Raw genomic sequence first — 25,058 nt, forward strand, 5'->3', positions numbered from 1 at the left:
AGAACGTTCATATGAGTATTATCAGTGTCATTTTTCTGAACATGATGAGCATGCAGTTCATCATCATTAAGTCCCTCATATTTTCCCCCTCTCCTCCACTCTCTATGCTTTACCTGAGTCCTGTATCTGAAGATCAAACCTTCTGTTCAGCTCTGGCCATTCCAACAGGAACATTTGAAATTTCCCTGGTTCATTGAAAGTCCATCTTTTTCCTGAAGAGGACATTCAATTTTTCTGGGTAGTTGATTCTCAGTTGCATTCTAAGCTCTTTTGCCTTCTGGTATATTATATTCCAAGCCCTATGAGCTTATAATGTAGTTACTGCTAAGTCCAGTGAGATCCTGATTGCACCTCCATGGTATTTGAATTGTGTCCTTCTGGCTGCTTGTAATATTTTCTCTTTGACTTGGGAATTCTGGAACTTGGCTATAATATTCCTGGGGGTTGTTTTTTGGGGATCTCTTTCTCTGGGAGATCGGTGGATTCTCTCCATTTCTATTTTGCCCTCTGCTTCTAGAATATCAGGGCAATTTTCCTGTAGTAATTCTTTGAAAATTATGTCAAGGCTCTTTTCCTGATCATGACTTTCAGGTATTCCAATAATTTTTTCTGTTTTCCATATCAGTTATTTTTTCAATGAGATGTTTCACATTTTCTTCTAATTTTTCATTCTTTTGGTTTTGAAGTATTGAGTTCTGATTTCTCATAAATTTAGCAATCTCCCTGAGTTCTATTCTTTGTCTGAAGGATTTGTTTTCCTCAGAGAGCTTTCTTATCTCTTTTTCCATCTGGCCAATTCTGCTTTTTAAAGCATTCTTCTCCTCAATAACTTTTTGAACTGTTTTATCCATTTCACCTAAGCTGGTTTTTAGCATGCTATTTTCTTCAGCATTTTTTTGGATTTCCTTGACTAAGCTACTAACTTCATTTTCATGTTTTTCCTGTATCTCTCTCATTTCTTTTCCCAATTTTTCCTCTATCTCCTTCATTTGATTTTCAAAGTCTTTTTTGAGCTCTGTCATAGCCTGAGCCCAATTTCTGTTTTTTTCTTAGAGTCTTTAGATGCAGGAGCTTGTGCTTTCTCATCTTCAGACTGAGTGTTTTGATCCTTCTTGGGCTCACAGGCAAAATATTTCTCAATGATGTTCCTCTTTGTTCTCTGCTTGCTCATTTTCCCAGCCTGAGCCTGGTTTTGGGGTGCTTCCTGAGCTTTTGGGACACTCCCACAAGGATCTCTGTGTGTGAGGTTCTGTTCTCCCTCCTGGTCTGTGAATGACTATAAGCACCCCCCTCTGCCACAGGGCTGAGGTGGAGGGGCCCCTGCTGTTCTATGGGGAGACCTAGACTGCGATCAGGATCTGAATGTGGTCAGAACCCCAGTGTCCTGTTTCAGGGGCAGAGGACAGAGCTGGACAGTCTCTCTCTCTTCACTCCCCTCCCTAGTATCAGTGTGCTCATGCCCTGGGGGCTTCTGCTTACTGGCTCCGCCTGCTTCTGTTCCTGGATCTGGGCTGCCCTTGGCCATGCTGCTCGCTGTGTTCCCCGAGGGCTGGGCTTCACGTGCCCTGGGGCTGCCTCTGGGAGGCTGAAGTACTTTTGCTCTGACCCGCCACCCCTCTGGTGTGCTGCCCCTCCAACCCTGGGGGAGCAGAGCCTTTCTGCTCTTTTCTTGAGTAGGAGAACTGCCTCACTGGGTCCCTCTGTGGGTTCTGTCTCTTGAAAATTTACTTAGAGTCCTTAGTTTATAAGTTTTATGAGAGAGCACCTAAGAGATGATCCTCTCTTGTCGCCATCTTGGCTCCACTCCCCTACAATAGCATTCTAAATGGATACCCTTATATAAATTTTTCCCCATTCCAGTACTGTATACTTTTGCCAAAGTGACTTTCCAAAAAAACAAAACAAAACTAACCACACATTCTACTCAATAAACTGTAGTGAATCTTTATTATATCTAATGATCAAATAGAAACTTTTCTATTTGGTATTTAAAGTTCTTCATAACCTGTCTCTTGCCATCTTTTTTATTCTTTATACCATCCATAATGGTCTACTTGCTATTACACACATGCAACACTCCATCTTCCAACCCCATGCCTTTGTTCCAATACCTGGAAAGTTTTCCCTTCTCTCTTCTGACTTTTAGGATTCCTAGTTTCAATTAATACTCACTTCATGTGTTGTGTCCTCCAAAAGATTTTTCCTAATCACCCAGGTGTTTGTGCCTTCCCCTCTAAGAATACTTTCCATTTACTATGGATTTATCTCATATGTAATTATTTCTATATGTTATAATCCCCCTTATGAGAATATAAGCTCTGAAGATATAGACTTTTTGCCTTTCTTTATACCTCCAGTACAGCTCCTAATACATAATTAGTGCTAATAAATTTTTATTGATTGCTTAGTTGATAAATTAGTGTGGGCAAAAAAATTTTCAACTGTCAGTCACCTTTCTATGGATGGCCCTTTCCAAACTGAGGTAGGTTGGTCTTAAGTCATTAGGTTTTTGGTCAAAACATTTTCAGGGGGCAGTTAGGTGGAGCAGTGGATAGAGCACTGGCCCTGGAGTCAGGAGTACCTGGGTTCAAATCTGACCTCAGACATAATTACCTAGCTGTGTGGCCTTGGGCAAGCCACTTAACCCCATTGCCTTGGGGAAAAAAATGTCAGGTTGGTAAGACTTATTACTATAGTTTATCTCGGCTAGCATAGATTTTGAGAACCCAGGCTCACCTCCACATTATAATAAAGCATTGAAACAAGAGTTTAGTGAAGGAATATCAAGAAACTGCACCACATAATCCATGAACATGGAGTTCTCATGTACAAGATCCATTAGTACATCCCACCCACTCAGAGATATGATGTATGTGGATGTACTAGAAAAGAAAATACCATCACCATCTTGGCAGGTCTATTCTCAACTCAAGATCTCTTAAACCTTCTCCCCTACTCTGCGGTTTTCAACCCTATGACACTCATTCATGTCTTCTAATGCCCAAACACAACCCTGAAATATTGCCTAAGACAATCCTTTTCTATCCTCATCATATATACTCTGTTCCCAGACTTCTCCCTTTAAAGTAAGGAGGGTTCTTATTTTTTTTTCAGGAATCCCTTCAGCAATCTGATAAAACCAATAGATTCCCTCTCAGAAAAATGTTTTTAAATGCATAAAATAAATTCATGTTCAATTAAGAGAATTCAACCATTTCAGCATATCTTCAAAAGTCTTATCATTATCTGTTATTTTGAGTTCTCTCCTTATTCATCTAGCATCATGTCAAATGATGATATTGATATTATATTATGTTGAAATACAATTATTGGAGCAGTTGGGGTGACTCAGTGGATAGAACACTGGCCCTGTAGTCAAGAGGACCTGAGTTCAAATTCAGCCTCAAATACTTAATAATTACCTAGTTGTGTGAATGTGGGCAAGTCACTTGACCCCATTGTCTTGCAAAAAGAAACAAAAGAAAGACATACAATTATCAACAAAAGTTGTGGGGGGTTTTTTTAAATTCACAGATCTCAGATTAAGAACCCCTATTGTAAGCATAGGGATGGGAGATGGAGTATTGTGTGTGTGAAGCCTGAGACATTCTTTCCCTGGTCATATTTCACTAAGATATATGTATCTGTTCTATTCCCTTTTAGTAAACTCTTTAGAAGGCCTATGAAAGTTTATATTTCTTTCCATCAAAATAAAGACAAAGAATTGAATTGAATATTATCTTTATTCTTTTGCTAGCTCTGGTCCAAAGGACAAATTTAAAATAGATTAGGGATTTATGTTTATCTACATTATTCAGGGAAAGATGGAGCTATTTAACATTAAACTGCTTTGGTAAATTATGGGATTTTAGATTTTTGTGGAAGTTCTATCCACATTTTAGTTGTATTTCAATGCTGCATTTGTTTTTAAGTAAAAGAGGTTAGGATTGAATCGACATCTGTAATAGTAGGGTTTTGTTTTGACTTTTTGCATAATAAAAGTTGTAACTGAGCAACATTAGCTACAGGCATTCTAACCCACAAATCCATGGAGATGCTGTGAAAAGCATTTCAAGAGGAATCCAGCCTTCTAGCCCTCTTTGGTAAAAGATAATTTGCCATGATGATAGATGAATAAGGAAAGAACTCAGAATGACAGACAATGACAAGACTTTTGAAGATAAATGCTGAAGTGGTTGAATTCTCTCAACTGAACATGCATTCTCAATGTTTCCATGCCTATTTAATATGCTATTGTATATTCATCAGCTGAGATACAGCATTAGATAGAGAGTTGGTTGGCCTTAGATTTAGGAAGACCTGACTTTAAGTAATGCCTGTGACACATATTAGCTCTGTGACCATAGACAGGTCACAACCTCTCTAGACAACCAAATATCTAAAACTATAAGTTAAAGATTCATTTTCAGTCTACAGTGGTAGAGGATTTAGACCCCAGAAGTCCCCTATACTAATGAAGACCAAGAAAATTCCATAACCAATATATTAATGTGTAGAAGACATACAAAATGTATGCATAGATATGCAGCATAATGGAGATAGTGACACAAGTGGAATTAAAGTAAACTGAAGCACAAAGCTCCAAGCAGGATCCATTTATTAGTAAAGCATGTATTTGTCAATAAATGGGGTCTCAGCTTCCTCAGTTAACCCAAGCCCCCAAATAAGAGCTGGTAGATCATTTTTAATAGACAAAAGATGGAACATCAAAAAAAAATCCAGAATCACAGATGGGGAAAACAATATGATTGGTCACAAGATCTGAAACATAGGCCTATGATTGACTGAAAATGGTAAATGTGGGGTTAGTCCCACCTCTCACTAATAAATTCTGATTGATTCAGTGACCCTACATGACTAGTCAATGTCCCAGTGATAACAGGCCAGACTTTCTTGAAGGATAGCCCAGTGATGCAGAGATAACAGACCAAATTCCCTAGCATCCATCTGCATCCTTCAAGGATAACAGATTTCCTTGTCACAAGAATAGAATAGTAATTAGCAGGAAAACTGAACTTCTAAACTTAACTCAGAGCCAGTGAAAGATTTATAGAAAAGCTGAACTTCCAAACTTAATTTAGAGAAGAGTGAACCATAATATAGATACACAAAAAGTCAGAAGTGATATAAAATGAAATTAGTTACTAAATAGAATCACTTTGATTTTCTCAATTTTCAGTTTGAAGTCAAATGATTAGCACAGTGCCTGGCCAGTGACAGACATTTAATAATAAATACCTGTTCTCTTTAAATATCTTTATATATCTTATTATATCTGTTCTTTTCCCTTTCCCTTCCCAACAACTCATAATGATCCACAAATTGTGAAATAATATTGTTATGATATCAAAATATATGACACCCTGGACTTTATAGAAATGTTCCCAAAGTATGAAAGTTTAATTGGCATATGCAATTGTTGTGTCATGTTTATTTTTGATTTTCTTAATCTTAAATTTGAAGTCAAGTGACCTAGGCTCAAATCCAGACTCTGCTATCTACTAGATCTGTGATTCTAAGTCACTTAACTTCTCTGAGGCTTAGTTTCCTCATCTGTAAAAGAAGAGGGAGGGACCAGGGGAGTTTGTAATGGGGGTCCAGGGGGATTGGGTAGAAAGGACTAGGTGACTTCTGAGATTCCTTCTAAACTCTAAATCTATGAATATCCCAATTTGGTATTGACTATGGAGTACTGTCCTCTCTCAAATCCTAATGTCTGTGTTCATTTGCAGTGAAGGAAATCTGGCTACAAAGCAGGTTGTATTCCTTCAAAGGCCTGTTATGTGGAACTCTGCTGTACAAACACCAGAGGTAAATTTAAAAAATTATATTTATGTACATATAAATAAACACATGCATATATATGTGTAAAGATATATTTAGTATGGATCTAACAACAATGTAAATTGTTCATTCAATTAAATTTCATTCCCTCATCTCTGTTTCCTTCTAGCAAATTCAGATAAGAAAGTTGGGCTTCACAAGAAGTTATTCTCCAAACATGAGATAATATTTGTAAAGTGCTTAGCATAGGATCTGACACATAGTAGGCATTATGTTTCCTTCCCTCCCCAAATATGTTAAAGATCAGAGATAAGGGTGGAAGGCTGGGTATAAGATCTAACTTCAGAAACAGTATACCAGAGCTCAAGATTTGCCTCTGATATGTATAACCTGTTGAACCTGGGTAAATCATTTAATCTCTCTGGCTCAAAGGCAACTTTCCAAGACTTAAGTAAAGAAGACATGCTGATGTTCCTAATCTATTTCATGGGAGGAGTTCCCTAAAAAGCAAAAAAATCCAAAGTCTAGATTCACCATCTATGCTCTCCAAAAGGTGAGATATGATTATGTAATCTGGGAAATAATTAGGAAACAAAAAAGTGTTAAACATTCAAATTATTTAAATAAGTCTTCCAGTTATCTTGGTATCAATTCCTCCCAAGAGTGTTATATTTATACTGTCACATCAATGATTAATTTCCATTTCTAGACAGAAAATTTAAATTTATCCATATCTACATGGTGCATTGAATAGAGCACCAAGCCTGTAGTCAGGAACTGAGTTTAACTCCAGTCTCAGTTAGCTGTGTGACCCTGGACAATCACTTAACTTCTTTCTGCCTCTATTCCCTCAACTGCTAAATGGGGATAATGATAACAGCACCTCCCTCCCAGGGTTGTTATGAGGATCAGATGAGAGCATATTTATAAAATGATTAGTACAATGCCTGGCTCATAATGAACATTTAATAAATGCCTGTTCTCTTCCCTTTCCCTTCCCAACTCATAGAATTGTGAAAAATATTATGTTACCAAAATATATTACTTACTTTCTAGATGGTATCAACAAGGATTTTATAGAAATGTCCCCAAAGAATGGAAGTTTAATATGCCTAAATTGGCATATGCAATGTTTAGTTATGCTTGTTCTTCAACTTATTATTTCACTTGGTGATCTTATCTGCTCCCACGGATTTAATTATCATCTCTATGCTGAAGATTCTTAGATTGATTATATACCCAGCCTTCCTGAGCTAAAGTCACGCAACTGCCTATTAGGCATCTTGAACTTTATATCCTGGAAGTATCTCAAATTGAACATATACAAACAAAATGTCATCTTTACCTCCAAACCCTTCTTTTTTTTTCCTTTTAAAGATTTTATTTATTTTGAGTTTTACAATTTTCGCCCTAATCTTGCTTCCCTCCCCCCACTCCCCACAGAAGACAATTGGCCAGTCTTTACATTCTTTCCATGGTATACATTGATCCAAATTGAATGTGATAAGAGACAAGTCATATCCTTAAGGAAGAAAAATAAAATATAAAAGATAGCAAGATTACATAATAAGATATCTGGGGTTTTTTCTAAATTAAAGGTAATAGTCCTTGGTCTTTGTTCAAACTCCACAATTCTTTCTCTGGATACAGATGTATTCTCCATTGCAGACAGCCCCAAATTGTCCCTGATCATTGTACTGATGGAATGAGCAAGTCCATCAAGGTTGATCATCCACCCCCATGTTGCTGTTAGGGTGTACAGTGTTTTTCTGGTTCTGCTCATCTTGCTCAGCATCAGTTCATGCAAATTGCCCCAGGCTTCCCTGAATTCCCATCCCTCCTGGTTTCTAATAGAACAATAGTGTTCCATGGTATACATATACCACAGTTTGTTAAGCCACTCCCCAACTGAAGCACATTTACTTGATTTCCAATTCTTTGCCACTACAAACAGGGCTGCTATGAATATTTTTGTACAAGTGATGTTTTTACCCTTTTTCATCATCTCTTCAGGGTACAGATCCAGTAGTGGTATTGTTAGATTTTGATCAGGGTATGCACATTTTTGTTGCCTTTTGGGTGTAATTCCAAATTATTCTCCAGAAAGGCTGGATGAGTTCACAGCATCACCAACAATGTTTTAGTGTCCTAGATTTCCCACATTCCTCCCAACATTGATCTTTGTCATTTCTGGTCATATTGGTGGGTCTGAGAGGTGTGACATGGTACCTCAGCGGTGCTTTAATTTGCATTTCTCTAATAATTAATGATTTAGAGCAATTTTTTCATATGACTATGGATTACTTTGATCTCCTCATCTGTAAATTGCCTTTGCATATCCTTTGACCATTTGTCAATTGGAGAATGGCTTGTTTTTTTTTAAATTTGACTCAGTTCTCTGTATATTTTAGAAATGAGTCCTTTGTCAGAAATACTAGTTGTAAAGACTGTTTCCCAGTTTACTACATTTCTTTTAAGCCCTTCTTTTAAAAAATATTTTGTTTCCCCCAATTATGTGAAAAGATTATTATTTTTTTTAGATTTTTTTCAAGGCAATGGGTTTAAGTGGCTTGCCCAAGGCCACACGGCTAGGTAATTATTAAGTGTCTGAGGTTGGATTTGAACCCAGGTATTCCTGACTCCAAGGCCGCTGCTCTATTCACTGCGCCACCTAGCCACCCTTGAAAAGATTATTTTAACAATTAATTTTAAAAAATATTGATTTCCAAATTTTATCTTTTCCTTCATTACCTCTCCCCTCCTAAGACCATTTGTGCTATTATATTTTATATTATATGTGCTATTATGTAAAATGCTTCCATATTAGTTATATTTTGAAAGAAGAAAAAAGCACGTTGTAAAAAAACAAAAAAAATTAAAAAAATTAAATGAAAAAAGAGTATGCTTTGATCTGTAGCCAGATCATCAGTTCTTTCCTCTGGCTATGGATAGCATTTTTCATCATGAATCTTACAGAGTTACCTTGGATCATTGTATTGCTGAGAAAAGCTAAATCAATCAAAGTTGATATCATACAATATTGCTATTACTGTGTCCAGTATGCTCTTGGTTCTGTCTGCTCACTTTGCATCAGTTCATGCAAGTTCTTCAAGGTTCTTCTGAAATCAGTCTACTCATTATTTTTTTTTTTTGGAAGGCAATGGGGTTAAGTGGCTTGCCTAAGGCCACATGGCTAGGTAATTATTAAGTGTCTGAGGTTGGATTTGAACCCAGGTACTCCTGACACCAGGGCTGGTGCTTTATCCACTGCACCACCTAGCCACCCCTGCTCATTATTTCTTATAGCACAAAAAAATTCCATTATTATCATATACCACAACTTGGTTGGCCATTCCCCAATTAATGAATATCCTATTTTTTTGTCACTACAAAAAAGAGCTGCTATAAATATTTTTGTACGTGTGGGTCCTTTTCCTTTTTAAAAAAAAAATTTTTTTGTGATACAGACCTAGTAGTGGTATTGCTGAATCAAAGAGTATGCACAGTGTGATTGCCCTTTGGACATAGTTCTAAATTGCTCTCAAGAATGGTTGAATTATTTCACAAGTCCACTCATAGTACACTACTGTTTTAATTTTTCCACATAAAACCATATTTAGATATGTATATATGTGTGTGTTTGTGTGTGTGTGTGTGTGTGTGTGTGTGTGTGTGTGTGTGTGTTATAAAGGCTATTTAGGATGTCTTTCATCCTTATCAAGAGGAGTGCTAACTTTTTCTCCTTTGGCACAACACCAAACTCTCTTTTTCCCAACTTTCCTATTATTGTCAAGGGAACCACCATTTGCTCAGTTATTCAGGTTTGCAGTCTTAGAGTCATATATAACTCCTCACTCACCTCATATATCTAATTTTGTCATTTCTATCTTTACAACATCTCATATACATTCCCTTTATTCTACATAGTTTAAGCCCTCATCACCTCTTGCCTAGAATACTAAAATTTTGTTTGTCCTTCATTTTCTTTTTAAAAAAAATTTTTTTAAACTCATAAGCTAAGGACTCTTACTAAATTTCCAAGAGGCAGAACCCACAGAGGAACCCAGGGAGGCAGTTCTCCTACTCAAGGTAACCTGGAAAAGAGCAGAAAGGCTCCCTGGGGTCAGAGGGGCAGCCTGCCAGAAGGGTGGCCTGCCAGAGGGAAAGAACTTCAGCCTCCCGGAGGCAGCCCCAGGGCACTGGGAGCCACAGCTCACAGCAGCTGGGGAGTCTCCTGAGCTACACCCCGGGGAGCACTGGGCACAAATTGGGACGGCAGGGGACCTCTGCCAGAGTGAGCACATGAAGTCCAGCCCTCAAGGCTGGATTTGGACCCGGGTGCTCCTGACTCAAGGGCCAATGCTCTGTCTGCCACCCAGCCACCCCTACTATTATTACTATTTTATTTTATTTTGGGTCTTTTTTTTCTTTTTTTTTGGTTTTTGCAGGGCAGTGGGGTTGGGGTTGCTTGCATGTCACATGGCTGGGTGATTGTTGGGTGTATGGGGCCAGATATGGGCTCGGGTGCTCCTGGTTCTAGGGCTGGGGCTCTGTCCATTGTACCACCTGGCCATACCTACAATTATTACTATTATTTTTTTTTATTTTAATTTTTTCTCTCCCCTTTATCGCCCAAGCGAGTCTATATTTTGTGGGGGGAGGGGGTATTCTGTTTACTCTTAAACAAGAATATTTCATTAATGTATAAAAAAAATTGTACAAAAAGAGAATAAATAAGTATTAAAATAAAAAAAAATAAAGTGAAGAAGTGGAAAGTTTCTGAGAAATAAAGAAATAAGAATAAAAAATTTTTTTTTAATTATTTAAGGCAATTGGGTTAAGTCACTTGCCCAAGGTTACTACACTACTTTTCCTGCTTTTCTTTAACTTTACTCCCCTCCCTATACCATATGATCCAGATAACTGACTCACCTACTCTTCTTCTAACACAAAATACTCCATCTCTTTTTCTTTGCCTTCACATTAACTGCCTTCCTTTTTCCTGCCCTCCCTCCCATCAATGATTTGCCCACTCCCCTCTATGTCTTATGTCCTTAGTTTCCTTCAAAATTCAGCTCAAATTCTCCTTCTGTAGAAGATCTTTCCTTGTTCCCCCAGCTATAATGCCTTCCCCTTTCAGATAATCTACCATCTACTCTCTACATATCTTATATTTACTTAGCTATTTGTATGCTGTTTCTTCCAAATGAATATAGGCACCTTGAATGGTTATCTTTTTTGTATCCCCAGTGCTTAGCATAGTGTTTATTAAGTGCTTATAATTAATTATTATAACTAAAGCCCATAAATTATGTATTATGAAATGAAGGTAACCTTGAGGTTTTTTTAATTGTCAGTTAACAAAAATCTATTTTCTCTCCTTCTCTCCCCACCCAAAGAAAAATAAAACTTTGAAACTAATATGCATAGTCAAGCAAACTAATTTCCACAATGGCTAAAAATCATGTCTCAATCTGTATCCCAAATCCATCATCTTTCTGTCAGGAGGTGAGTAATTTGCTTCATCATAGGCCCTTTGAAATTGTGGTTAGTAACTGATTTCACCAGAGTTCTTAAATTTTTAAAAGTTGAATATCTTTACAATATTATTATTGTATAAATTGTTCTCCTGATTCTTTTTCTTTTTCTTTTTTTTTTTTTTTTAGTTTTTGCAAGGCAGGGTCACACATTTATTATAAGTGTCTGAAGTTGGATTTGAATTCAGGTCCTCCTGACTCCGGGGTCCATATGCTGCACTGTGCCACCTAGCTGCCCCTGGTCTCTTGATTCTGCTCCCTTCATTTTGTACCAGTTCAAATAAATCTTCCCAGATTTCTCTGAAACCATTCCCTTCATCTTTTCTTATAAGCACAATAGTATTGTGTTCATATACTCTAACATGTCCATTCCCTAATTGATGAGCATTCCCTTATTTTTACAATTCTTTGCCACCACAAAAAAAAGCTACTATAAACATTTTTATATTTATGGGGGTGACCTTGAGTTCTCAAAATCAATGTTTGTGGATGGTGCACAATCCCTGGTCAAGTCCTAACAAGCTGAAAAGTACCTAGGAGTTTGAAGGGAGTCTCATTTTCTCACTTTCTAGATAGAAAAACTGAGACCACAAGAAGTAGGTGATTTACCAAAGATCTCAGAGCTACTAAAGGTCTAAATTATCCTATTCTGAATCCAGTGCTCTTTAAGCACACAAATATTTGCATTGGTAGTGGAATCTTCTTCACCTAAGAGTTCCTAATCACAATGAAATAATAGGGCCAGCCTCTATCTCTATTGTTGAGATTTGTAGAAAGTAGATCTGGGGATTCAAAGTTTCTAAACATATCAGAGTCAATATTTACATAGTTTCCTTCACTGGAAACATTTGTGTTTGTTGTCCTTTAATTATTGTAATGGCCCATGGTTCAATGAAAGTTTTCTTTGTAGCCTTTACACTTATATCCTTTAGGATACAACTTTGAAGTTTGTTATTTAATATTTTAAAATTCTACATAAAACTGATATTTTAAATATGAAGGAAGTATATAGAGGTTATTTATAGACATTTCACAAAGTGGAATAAGTATATATTAAAACAAGGTTCAGTTTCTAAATAAACTTAATTTACCTAGTTTTAATGAATGAATGTTTAATTTTCCTAACAGGAAATCACAATCTGCTTAGATTATTACAATATGGCACATGTGGGTGGTTCACACTGGAGAGAACATATCTTGACAATTATAATAGAAAGACTTTTATAAAGTCCATTTTTCCTCAATTTAAATATAATTTTCTTTCAAGTTTTTTTAGAATGTTATTTTTCCATTTCCTTCTAACATGTTCTTTGTTCTGTAAATTTCTGTAACACATTTAGTTGTAGGTCATATTGTGCCAGGCTATCAATGCTCCAGCTAAAAAAATCTTGGTAGTGGAGGATGAAAGCTACATTATCAGACCCAGTATTGCAAAAATCCTTTTTAGAGTGTCATCGGGAATTAAAACCAAACCACTCCCACCCTCCTTTAAACAAAATGGGTGAAGAGGAGAAGAAAATTTTAAAAATCATACAATTAAAATCATAATGCACCATTGGGTATGGCAAGGACTCAGTTTATAGAGAAGACCAAAGACAGTAATATTTTTCTAATTTTAAACAGGATATTTTTAATGTCAAAACTACAGATAAAATTGTAAGTCACTACACGACATGTTGTAAAGACATAATAAATGTTTATTGAATTAATGAATAAAGAAATGCCATTGACACTCAAGAAATTAGACTATACATCTCATAATTTTAAGTTAGTTAAAATTCATGTTACCTCTCTAGGAGTCCCAGGTATATTGTAGGAATTGCATTCATTATTATTATTGCTTTTATTTTATTATTAGCAGTTCTCTTTGCAGTGACAAAGAAATGGAAATTGAAGGGATGTCCATCAGTGGGGGAATGGCTGACAAGTTGCAGTATATGGTTATGATGGAATACTACTCTTATAATAAATGATGAGCTCACTGATTTTAGAAAAACATGGAAAGACTTGCACAATATAATGAAGAGCAGAACCAAAAGAGCATTGTATGCAGTACAGTAACAGCAATATTGTTTAAGAACAACTTTGAGTGACTAAGTTATTTTTTTCCTAGATAGAGCACTGGCCCTGGAGTCAGGAGGACCTGAGTTCAAATGTGGCCTCAGATACTTAATAATTGCCTAGCTGTGTGACCTTGGGCAAGTCATTTAACCCCATTGCTTTAAATAAATTTAAAAAAATTTAAATAAATAAATACTCAAATTAACTATAGAGGACATATGAAGAAAGAACTGATAAATAGATGTATGTATAGAATAATTTTACATAAATACATTTATGTATGTATATATGTATATATACCTATTTATTTATAATGGTAGCCATCTCTAGAATGGGGGGGAAGAAGGAAGGTACAAAATAATTTGTTTATATATGAAAGGAATAGTAACTTGTATATAGTAGAGTTACAGTTTCATATACATTTATCTTTTTTATTGTATTATGGAAATTCTTGTTTTGTTACATAAATTAAATATAATAATTTATAATTATCTAAATCATTAATAAATAAATACACATTAAAACAACTCTGTGGGACATCTATTAGACTGGCTAACATGCAGAAAAGGCAAATGATAACTGCTGGAGGGGATATGAAAAAAATGACACCGATACACTGTTGGTGAAATTTTGCACTTTCCAACCATTCTGGAGAACAATTTAGAACTATGCCCAACAGGTTATAAAACTATGGATACCCTTTGAACCAATAATACTAGGTAGACTATATTCCAAAGATATTACAAAAAAGCCATCTATACACAAAAAGATTCTTAACAGCTCTTTCTCTAGTGGCAAAGAATTGAAAATTGAGGGGATGCCCATCAATTGGGAAATAGCTGAACAAGTCATGGTATTTGATCATGATTGAATACAATTGTGCTGTAAGAAATGACAAGGGAGGGGTGGCTAGGTGGCGCAGTAGATAGAGCACTGGCCCTGGAGTCAGGAGTACCTGAGTTCAAATCCGACCTCAGACACTTAATTACCTAGCTGTTTGGTCCTGGGCAAGCCACTTAGCCCCATTTGCCTTACAAAAAACAAAAAATGACAAGGGGGATGACTTCAGAAAAACTTGGGAAGACTTACATGAAATTATGCAAAGTAAAATATACAACATTGTGTGCAAGAGCATTATTGTAAGGATGATTAAATGTGAAAGACTTAGCAACTCTCATCAATAAAATGACCTAAGACAATTCCAAAGGATTCATGTTGAAAAATGTTATTTGCATCCAAAGAAAGATCTGTGAACTCTTAAGTGAAGATTGATGTATATTTTTTTCACTTTACTTTTCTTGCTTCTTTTTTTTGCAACATGGCTAATATGAAAATATACTTTGTATGACTCACATGTGTAAAGGGTATCATATTGCTTGCCTTCTCACTAGGTAGGGGAAGAGCTATAGGGAGGGAGAGAATTCAGAATTGTAAATTTTTAAAAATAAATGCTAAAATTCAACAAATCAATTTTAATTTTATTTTATCTTATTTTTAATTTACATACAAAAATAGTTTTCAACACTCAACTTTTTGTAAGCTGTTTTCTACCTCCCTCTCTTCATTCCTCCCCTCCCCTTGATAGTGTGTAATCTGAATAAATAAATTATTTAATTTTTTAAAATTGCATTTATAAGATGAGGAAGGGCCTAGTAATGGGCAGCATTCATTGATTATTTCTTTTAGTAGTGTAGCTTATTCTTTTTTCTAACTCACTCATAGTATTCTTCAGAGAATTTTTGTGTCCTTAGTCCTAAAGTCAATTAATTGAAAGATATAGGGAAGAGAATAAGCATTTATTCCTCACCTATTATGTATCAGGCTACTTAAATATTCTTGCTTGATCCTCACAATAACCCTGTGAAATAGATGCTATTATCTCCATTTTACAGTTGAGGACACTGACACATATAGCCATTCAATGACTTGCTGAGGGTCACACATGTAATAATTGTCACAGTCTAGATTTGAATTCAGGACTTCCTGACTCTAGACCTATTGTTCTGTCTACTTGGAGACCAGGAGAAATTTGAGATAACACCATTATCATCTTTGCCCTGGAATCTGTACTAAATTTAGGTTTAAATGATCAATCCATGAGCCACACAGATGGACATATATATATATGTGAAGTAATAAGTCAGAAGGAAAAATGTGTTAGAACACTTAGAGGGTGTGATGACTATTCTTCTCTATTATCCCCAAGAATAGACTATCCTTGTAGAGTGTGCCAAAAACTCAGGGCCATCTCCACAGTGCAAAGTCATTTGTGGAGACTTTTGATGAGGCATTCTCTTTATAGCAAATCAAAAATATTGCTTTTTCTTCTCTTTTTTTTAATGATTTAAAAATATACATTTAGATCACTCTTGTAATAGTCAGGACTCACTGAGACAGATCAAGTCCCTCGGGTTCAAAATCAAAAAAAAGGGAAACCATTTTAGTTCATTTCAGCAGCATCAAGGAAAGGGTTGTGATACTGCTGAAGCCCAAGGCAGCTTCCCTCGACTGGATCTGGATCTCCTCCAGAGGAGCCACAGCCCCTTGTGTTCTGGCCCTTTTGTCCTCAGATGACCAGGAAATTCCTTCAAAGTGGAAACCTTCAGTTTTTTCCTGTGCCAATTAAACCTCAAGGACAGTTGCAATACCTTTTAAGGGAAAAAAAACTTAGCTTTTCATGATAGAGAGCAAAACTAGTCTAGAGATCCAGGCTGTTGTGGTGTGAACCCAAATTTCATCATGAGAATATCTACTTTTCCCAATACCATTTGAGATCAAAGATGTAAGATTAGAAGGGACTATATGAGGACATCCCCTCATTTTACAGATTGAGAAACTGAGGTCCAGGGAAGTTAAGTGATTTTCTCAAGTTCATACAGAGAGTAATCAGTAGAGATGGGATTTGAACCCCAGTCCTCTAACTTAAGAATCAACTAGTGATCGCATTCTCTATTATTTTAAGCAAAGGTTTATCAAATGTTAGCCTCTTTAGGGGTTTCTGATCTATCCCATTTATTTGTTTATTTTCCAAATACTAATTTTTATAATTATTGCTTTAGAGTACTTTACTTTTTTCTTCTTAATCTTCTTGCCCTTCTGCTTCTCTCGATTTTTTTATTCCAAACTTAAAATCCAAATAAAACAAGCATCTCTATTATACAAAGTAGAAAAGAAATTTATTCATGAAATTGAGAAAATTTACTATTTAAAGTAAATTTACTATTTAAAGTAAAACTTACTTTTCCTTTTACATATATAAATAACCTTTTGCTTTCAAAGCTATTCTGCTTGTTTGTGCTTTCCGTCTGACCTTCTTCCATTCTCTTCTATACTCCTATTTTCTATAAATTATAAAGACTTTATTTTATTCCATGAAATATACTGCTGTAATATGTTAAATCTGTTATCTGTAATATGTTAAATCTTTAAACTCGTTTGAAAAGTAAAGGCATTTTTCTATATTGACTTGGCTTAACCTTGGATAAGTATTGCCTGCTATTGTTTCATTCTTGTCTGATTTCTGTCAAAATAATTTTGATGTCTATTATGTTTTGAAAAGTACATGCTGAAATTTTGTATATCTTTGTCATAATTATAAATGATATTTATCCATTTTCCTCAGTTCTATATGGGTCTATAGATTATTCAGATTTTTCTTACATTTAAAAAAATTCCAACATTAAAAATATTATTAACTTTTTAAAAAGAAAAACAAAGCCATGAAAAAATTACTAAAATCAAGAATTATTCTTTACATGTCCTTTGAAATCCTCAAGTTGCATAAGAACATTGCCTAAAAGCACTAATAAAAATGTCAGAAACAAGGAAACCAAAAAAATTCTAAGATTTTTATATAGAGCTATATAGATTCAGGCTTTCTGAATCCAACACCATTGCCTAAAAAAAGTTAAGAATCTAAAGGAAGGCCTTTGGCATATTGTCTGAGTCCTCTCTAGAGATTGGAGGAGGAACCATAAACAAAAGACATAGGGTGACATGGTAGACAGAGAACCCAACTTCAAGTCCTTGTGACCATAGGTAAGATCCTGCACCTACTGTATCCAAGGCAACTCTCTAAACCTATAAAGTATAGTTATACACATGCATCCCATCAGAAGAAAAAGGATGAATGCATTGTAATCAATGCAATGGAAAGAGCACCTGCCTCAATAAGGATTTGCTTATTTTTACTATGTGCTAACCATGATAATAAGCATTGGGGAAAGGCGAAAGAGTCTGTTTTTAAGGAGCTCACATTCTCAAAGAGGAGACCCCCATGTTAAAAAAAATTGTACAAGACCTTAAAATTTTAGGGTTAAAATAAAATGACAGAAAATAGAGGTTAGACTTGAAGTTTATTCTCTAAGATTTACCAAGAAAGCTATAGGTGGAGGTCATCTATCCAAGATGACCATCCCAACAAAAGGAGAAAGAGGGAGGGAGTGAGTATTTATCCACAAACAAAGGTTAAGGGAAATCTTTAAGTTCTTTAGGAATCTGTCAGGTAGAATATGAAGATGAATTATTATCTCTTCCTGGATTTAAAGTAGAATGAGGTCAGAACAAATTTTCCAACTTCCTAATCACTTGTCTTCAGGAGTTTGTAATTAACATATGGAGAGATAACATTCCATTCTTACATCAGAAAGAAATCAGACTTTTTACCAGGAATATAGCTTTGAAATTCTTTTTTTTTTTTTTTAATTTTTCGAGGCAATGGGTTTAAGCGGCTTGCCCAAGGCCACACAGCTAGGCAATTATTAATTGTCTGAGGTCGGATTTGAACCCAGGTACTCCTGACTCCAAGGCCGCTGCTCTATTCACTGAGCCACCTAGCCGCCCCATTCACTGTGCCACCTAGCCGCCCCAGCTTTGAAATTCTTAATAAATTTTCTCAATCCTGTACTGTGGAAATGGAAAGTTGTTGTTTGTCCTTCCTTCTCTAAGAGTATCATAATGTCAGGAAGATGATGTCATGACATTCTAGTGAATTGGATTTAAGTGAGGAAGGGCTTTGCAAAGTTACCAGCTTCACTGCAGTCATTTGGGTCCAGTGGCAAGATAATAAATTGGTACAACTGCTGCAATGGTATGCAATGAGAGACCTTGACCTTTTTAAGCTAAATGCTTTCCCAGATCACAGTTCAATTTAAGCAATACCCATTCAGTGCTTAAGGCAGGATAAGAAATGAGACAAAGAATGGCCTCTTTCACCTCGTCAAAAAAAAATCAATCTGGAAGGGGAAAACTCTCTGGTTTCTGACCAAAACAGAAATAAGTGCTATTTATACTCACTCTGAGCTAACAGGGCCAAAAACAATGAAGGAAGACCCTAGAAGTGGAGAGGTGGGAAAAGCTTTCTGCATAAGGTGGAATTGGAGCTTCTAGAAGGAAACCAGGGAAACCCAGAGGCAGAGGAAAAGCACTTCAAGCATAGGAGATGTTAATATTATGAACAACAACAACAATAATAATAATGATATTTATATAGATCCTGCTCTGTTGCCAGGCACTTTGCAAATATTATCTCATTTGATCCTCTAACAACCCTGGAAGGGAGGTGTGATAATTATCCCTACTTTACAGGTGAGGAAATTGAGGCAACTGGGCTAAGTGACCTGGATGTACAATTCAGGTCTTACATATATTAGGCCCAGCACTTTATTCATCATGCCATCTAGCTGCTCCATGTCCAATGAAAAGGCAAGAGACCATAAAACTCCATGTCCTATGGAAGCATATGGCAGGAAAATCAGTGGTCCTGGATCTTTTTCTAAAACATGGCTCTCTGAACCCTCAAACTTAGGAAAACTCTAAACACAGCCTCTAAGGCTGGTGCTGCCTAAGAAACCTCCTATCCCAAATTCAGGGAAGCCTGGAGGGATTTGCACGAACTGTTGCTGAGTGAGATGAGCAGAACCAGAAAAACACTGTATACCCTAACAGCAACATGGGGGTGATGATCAACCTTGAAGGACTCATTCATTCCATCAGTGCAACAATCGGGAACAATTTTGGGCTGTCTGCAAAGGAGAGTGCCATCTCTATCCAGATAAGGAGCTATGGAGTTTGAACAAAGTTCAAGGACTATTCCCTTTAATTTAGAAAAACACAGATAGCTTATTGTCTGACTTCTTGTCTCTTCTTTAAGGATATGATTTCTCTCTCATCACACGCAATTTGGATCAAGGTACAACATGGAAACAAAGTAAAGACTGACAGCGCTTTCTGTAGGGGGGTGGGGGAGGGAAGCAAGATGGGGGGAGGAATTGTAAAACTCAAATAATATCTTTAATAAAAATAAATTTAAAAAAAGAAAAAAGAAACTTCCCATCCCAAGGTGACCATGACAGTAACATTAGTCATAACCAAAATATTTAAACAAATGTGTATGTTGTATCTTGTTCAGTCATTTCAGTCATGTCTGATTCTTCATGATCCCATTTGAGTTTTCTTTTTTTTTAAAGTTTTTGCAAGGCAATGGGGTCAAGAGGCTTGCCCAAGGCCATATAGCTAGGTAATTATTAAGTTTCTGAGGTAGGATTTGAACTCAGGTACTCCTGACTCCAGGGCCGGTGCTCTATCCACTGCACCACCTAGCTGCCCCCCATTTGAGTTTTCTTAACAAAGATTATTGGAGTGGTCTGCCATTTCCTTCTTCAGATCATTTTACAGATGAGGAAACTGAGGCAAATAGGGTTAAGTGACTTGCTCAGGATCGCACAGCTAGTAAATGTCTGAGTTCAGATTTGATTCCAAGGCTGGCATTCTAGCTACTGTGTTACCTACCTAAACTTAAAGGTTATACACATATATGTATGTATGTATGTATATTTATTGATGCTCTCATTTGTATGTAATTAGTATTTATATAATTAATGATCTTATAATTAATAAGTTAACATGTATTTAAATATAAGTAAATGTGATTACTAACAGGAAATAGATTAGCGGGTCCTCAGGAACTACAGTTTTAGTGGTACAGCCACTCACAAGGGTGACCCCTAGAATCTAATCATTCTGCTGTGAAGTCTGAGTTGGAGGGGAGTGAGCCTACAGAAGGTGTCTCATAAGCATGATGTCTACTACATATGCACAAAATCCATGTTGGCATAGCTGGAAAGTCCTTTGAACTGAGTATTTGCAAGAGCATGTTGAATCCTCATATTTTCAGTCCCAGTACTGCATTTACGGTTATAATGTGGGATGAGTACCCAACTGGGTTAGAAGACCCCAGTTAGGATCAAGGCCTCACTCTGACCTTGGCTTTGACCACTCTGAGCTTCAGTTTCCCTAGCAATCCTTCAACCAGTAAACATTTATTAAATGCCTACGATGTTTCCCAGACCATAAATTAGGAGTCTCAGGACTTGTACTGCCTACCCAAAGAACTGCTGTTAAAGGAAAGCACTCTATAAATGTGAGTTAGCATGAATAAGTGATTCTTCAACCTTCCCTCTCCTTTCATTAGGTTGTTTTTCTTGCTTAGATTGGTATCCTTAGCAGAGACCTTGTAATGTTCTGAACAAGTCCAAGGATGCTATGAGCACTCACCAAATATTTATTATTAAGGTTAGGCACAGAGGACAGAGTGTTCTAGAGCCCTGGCCATATCATGGTGCTTGAGGACCCCATTTTGCCAGATAGAAAGTGTGTAAAGAATCAGGTTTGGAGGCCCATTTGGGCCCCATGACTGAGCAGACTAAAGCAGATCCCGGTTAGCCTGACCTGTCATCCTGGGCTAAGGCCTATCATATACAAATGAGAACACCAATAAAGATACATAGGCCTGAGAGTCTAGACTACTTGATCGGCAGATCATCAATTTAGACTGGGATGAGTCTCTCAGGGATCCCTTTAGCACTAACCAGCACTCAATCAACAAGGTCATCAAGGCCAGACCTCTTATTTTACAGGTGAGGAATATGAAGTTTAGAGAGATATATGACTTCCCCAGGGCTCCCCCAGGCGATGAGCATCTTATATAGGTTCTCTTTGCCCTTTCAATGGATGCCAACTGTCTTGTTATAACCCTGTGTGAACATCTCTTGTGTTTCAGAAGAAGTCCATGAGGCAGATAAAAACAAGGGAAGAGAAAAACAAGGTAACCAGCCGGAGCATTGGCCTGGACACAGCTACTTCTCACCCTGCAGAAAGAAGACCCCCACCGGAGGAATGTCATCTTTCTCAAGACCCTTGGACCAGAGAAGGCATGCTGGCACCCTACAGCAGCTTCTCGGGGGTCAGCAGCAGTGACAGTGTTCTGAGGGAATTAGATGATGGCCAATATGATCAGGAGGACGGGGTGACACAGGTCACTTGTATGTGAGCCGGGAGATACCTGAATTCAAAGAACCATAAATAATCATGGAGATTTCATTCAAGACTGAATCACGTACCTTACTTCCCTTTGATGCAATGCTCTGTGTTTCTCTGTACTCACGCTTCTCCTTTATGATGGTTTTGGCTACTGCTTCTAAATTCTGAAGAACTATTATTAGTAAATTCATTAATTAGAATTGTGTTTATACTCGGGTCAACTAAGAACATCTGCTCAAAGTGAGATGTAATTAGTTTATTAAGAAATAATATCCTTCCATTTTAATCTTTGTTTGAATTTCATCCTTCAACATTTTTAGTCAACTGCTGTTCCAGAATAATAGTCCTTTGGAAAAGTACTCATCACTGCCCCCTCTCCCCACAAAAAGTCCTAGAAATTGTTTCAAAATTAAAGAATTTCCTAGAAGTTATTTTCTTATATGTAGAAATTCATCAGTTTATCTTTAGTTACAGTATATATATATATATACATGTACTTTATAGCAACCCCCTACTCAAATATTTCTGTAAAACAATATTTCTTTGCATGCATCTTTGCTTCTAAAAGAATGCCATATTATTAAATGATTTCATTTATCTGAGGTACTGCTTCTCCAGAAATCCAGAAAATAACCATAGCAGAGTGATATTCATTTAACAGTAATCCAAAAACAATCCATGGTTTCAAAATCAGGGGAGGGGGAGGGAATTTAGGGATGAGTGTAATTTTTCTTTTTCAAAACATTGGAGAATAAAAAACTAAGCAACAAATGATAAGTGAAACCTTTGTCTTTAGAATGTAATAACTTTCTCCTTTGCTTCTCTTTATCTAAATCAAGAAATGTTTGAAACTTAAAGTTCTCAGGCCTGGAAGTTCTACTACAAAAGTTGATTGTATTGATAAAATACTTTGACTTGTCATTTCAAACCGCTGATTTTTCTTGCCTCCAGTAATATAAGTGGTTGTATTTGCCATTGTTCAAACTCAACCCTGGACTCATGAAGATTAAACTTATGAAAAAGAATCTTTATACACTTATGGCAGGAGAAAGAGTGAGAGTTGGGAGTCAGAATTCAAGGTATTACAGAACCTGCAAGAGAATTCCAACTTAGTCTTACCTTTGTGGATTTCTGATTGCTGTATTTTGTAATATGAAAATATTACATGCATATTGAGTATCATGGAGCAGCTAAGTGACACAGTGGATAGAGCACTGGCCCTGGAGTCAGGAGGACCTGAGTTTAAATGTGACCTCAGACACTTGATACTTACTAGCTGTGTGACCCTGGGTAAGTCACTTAACCCTGATTGCCTGGCATCCAGCACCATCCCCCATTGTCCTGATTCATATCTGGCCACTGGACCCATATGGCTCTAGAGGAAAAAGTGAGGCTGGTGACTTAGCACACTCACTCAAATACAATTCACTTATTTGTCATGGCATCACTTCCCTGTCATGGTCTTTTTTGAGAATGAAGGATAAACATCATCATCATATTGTTTACTTCTCAAAGTGAGAAGAGTCAGAAAAGAGGGAGACAATCTGAAAGTTAAAATGTTTTTAAATGAATGTTTAAAAAATTTACACATAATTGGGAAATATTTAACAAAATAAATATGAATGTATTTGAAAACAAAAACAGAGGCCTAGAACAGCAGTAGGAAATTGTGTGAATGTTCACCGCTAGTCTGGTGTTTCTGGCTTCAGAACACTACCTAGATCTTTCTTGTCACATTGTCAGCAAAGAAGAAAACATTGCCTCCCATTTAAAAGTTGTTTCTTTACCCTCCTGTCCTTCACTGGTTGAGTTTTTTGTCAGTCAGCATCAGACTGGCTCAGCATGGAACAAAAAACATTTCAAGTTGCACCTGCCTCCATTTCTTCCCTACTGTAAGTGTGGGAAATGGCATCTTATGTCAGATGTTTTGGCTTGAAGTTCAGCCAACCTGTAACATGATTAGAAAGGGGAAATAGAAATAATCTCCCTCCTCCAAACCTGCACCTACACACACACACACACACATACACCGACACATACACATACACACACATACACAAACACACACTCACAAAGTATTTGTACCTCTTAATTTCTTAAGCCTCTGCACAGAAGTCTTGAAACATTTGTACTCCAGATAATGGATTCAAAAGGAAATCCATGTCTGGAGTGGTAGACAGATTTTTATACCCTTCCTATACCCTGAGTATTATTTCAGAAGTCTCACTGACTACAGAAAGGAGTTCCACAGACTGAAGAGAGACGGCTGGCACAGGACGATGACCCCCCAAGAGGAAGCTCTGGATAGGAAAGAAAGAAACCAAGTTACTTTATGTTATGTTTGTTTGGCATAGACTTATTCAAGGATACAAGAATGAGGAATCCAAAGACTCACCTTGAAGAACAAAATAATTGGAAATTACCATATAAGTTTCAATCTTGTCCTAAGTGATATTTCACATGGAGTTGCCATCACTCTGGAATATTGCTCCCACCTAAAATTGGCTAATGATGAGGAAAGGTGATACCCCAAGGGTGGGACAGAAAATATACAAGCAACTCTTTCTAGTATTCCATTATATTTGATTGTTTCTGGAGCAGAGTATTAAGGTTAAGACCTTGGGTCTGCAAGAGAATTCTCAATGTTTTATGGATAAAGTTGATAGGGGTTCATGAACTTGGATAAGAAAAAAAAGCCATCTTTTTTCTCTACTAACTCATGGTTTCCTTTATAATCCAAAATGATTTATTTTATGAAGTTAATAACTTGATTCTGAGGAATCCATAGGCTTCACCAGGCTGTAAAGGCATCCTTGTTATACACAAACACACACACACACACACACACACACAAACACACACACACACACACACACACACACACACACACACACACACACACACACAAACAGTTTAGCACCACTGCTCTAGAGGAAATAACGACATGCCATACCATTACAATTCTTGTTTTTATGGGAACAAAAATCTTCACTTCATTTTAATAAATACTATTATGCTGGAAGGAAGACAGACTTGAGTTTTGTTTCTGCTTAAATGGAGAGAAAAGCATCTCTGTCTTCATTCCTTTAATTAATACCAAATTCAATTTAAGGATTTAATTGTTTCTTTTTTCTCTTCAAGGCTTAGGACATCTGAGGATTAGGGTTGAATGTTTCATTCTGTTTCTACCAACAACAGATCCTCCACCATGAAAAAAGCCCTTTTGAATTTATTCTTCTAAGAAATAACAAATGACAAAATATGCTTCCTTTTTTTAACACACACATTATTGATGAGTATTTGAGTTTTCTAAAACATTCAGCTGTGTGATGCAGC

General features: G+C 36.6%; 1 protein-coding gene and 1 pseudogene across 3 annotated transcripts in view; one reads left to right on the forward strand and one right to left on the reverse strand.

The window, feature by feature from the left end:
* Positions 1-24,283, forward strand: part of RFTN2 (raftlin family member 2) — a 93,007-nt gene extending 68,724 nt beyond the window's left edge. Inside the window, exons 8-9 of one of the 3 annotated variants that reach the window (XM_074215394.1) lie at positions 5,754-5,832; positions 21,466-24,283. In XM_074215394.1, the coding sequence (XP_074071495.1) occupies positions 5,754-5,832; positions 21,466-21,732 (346 nt within the window). In that variant the 3' untranslated portion in view covers positions 21,733-24,283. Of the gene's footprint in view, positions 1-5,753; positions 5,833-21,462 lie in introns of all 3 variants that reach the window. The other 2 variants (XM_074215395.1, XM_074215393.1) reach the window with 2 other exon arrangements.
* On the reverse strand, positions 9,491-9,561 carry LOC141510769 (U6atac minor spliceosomal RNA; annotated as a pseudogene).
* Positions 24,284-25,058: the final 775 nt, after the last annotated feature.

This window comes from Macrotis lagotis, chromosome 1 (genome assembly GCF_037893015.1).
Source record: "Macrotis lagotis isolate mMagLag1 chromosome 1, bilby.v1.9.chrom.fasta, whole genome shotgun sequence".
Lineage (NCBI taxonomy): Eukaryota > Metazoa > Chordata > Mammalia > Peramelemorphia > Peramelidae > Macrotis > Macrotis lagotis.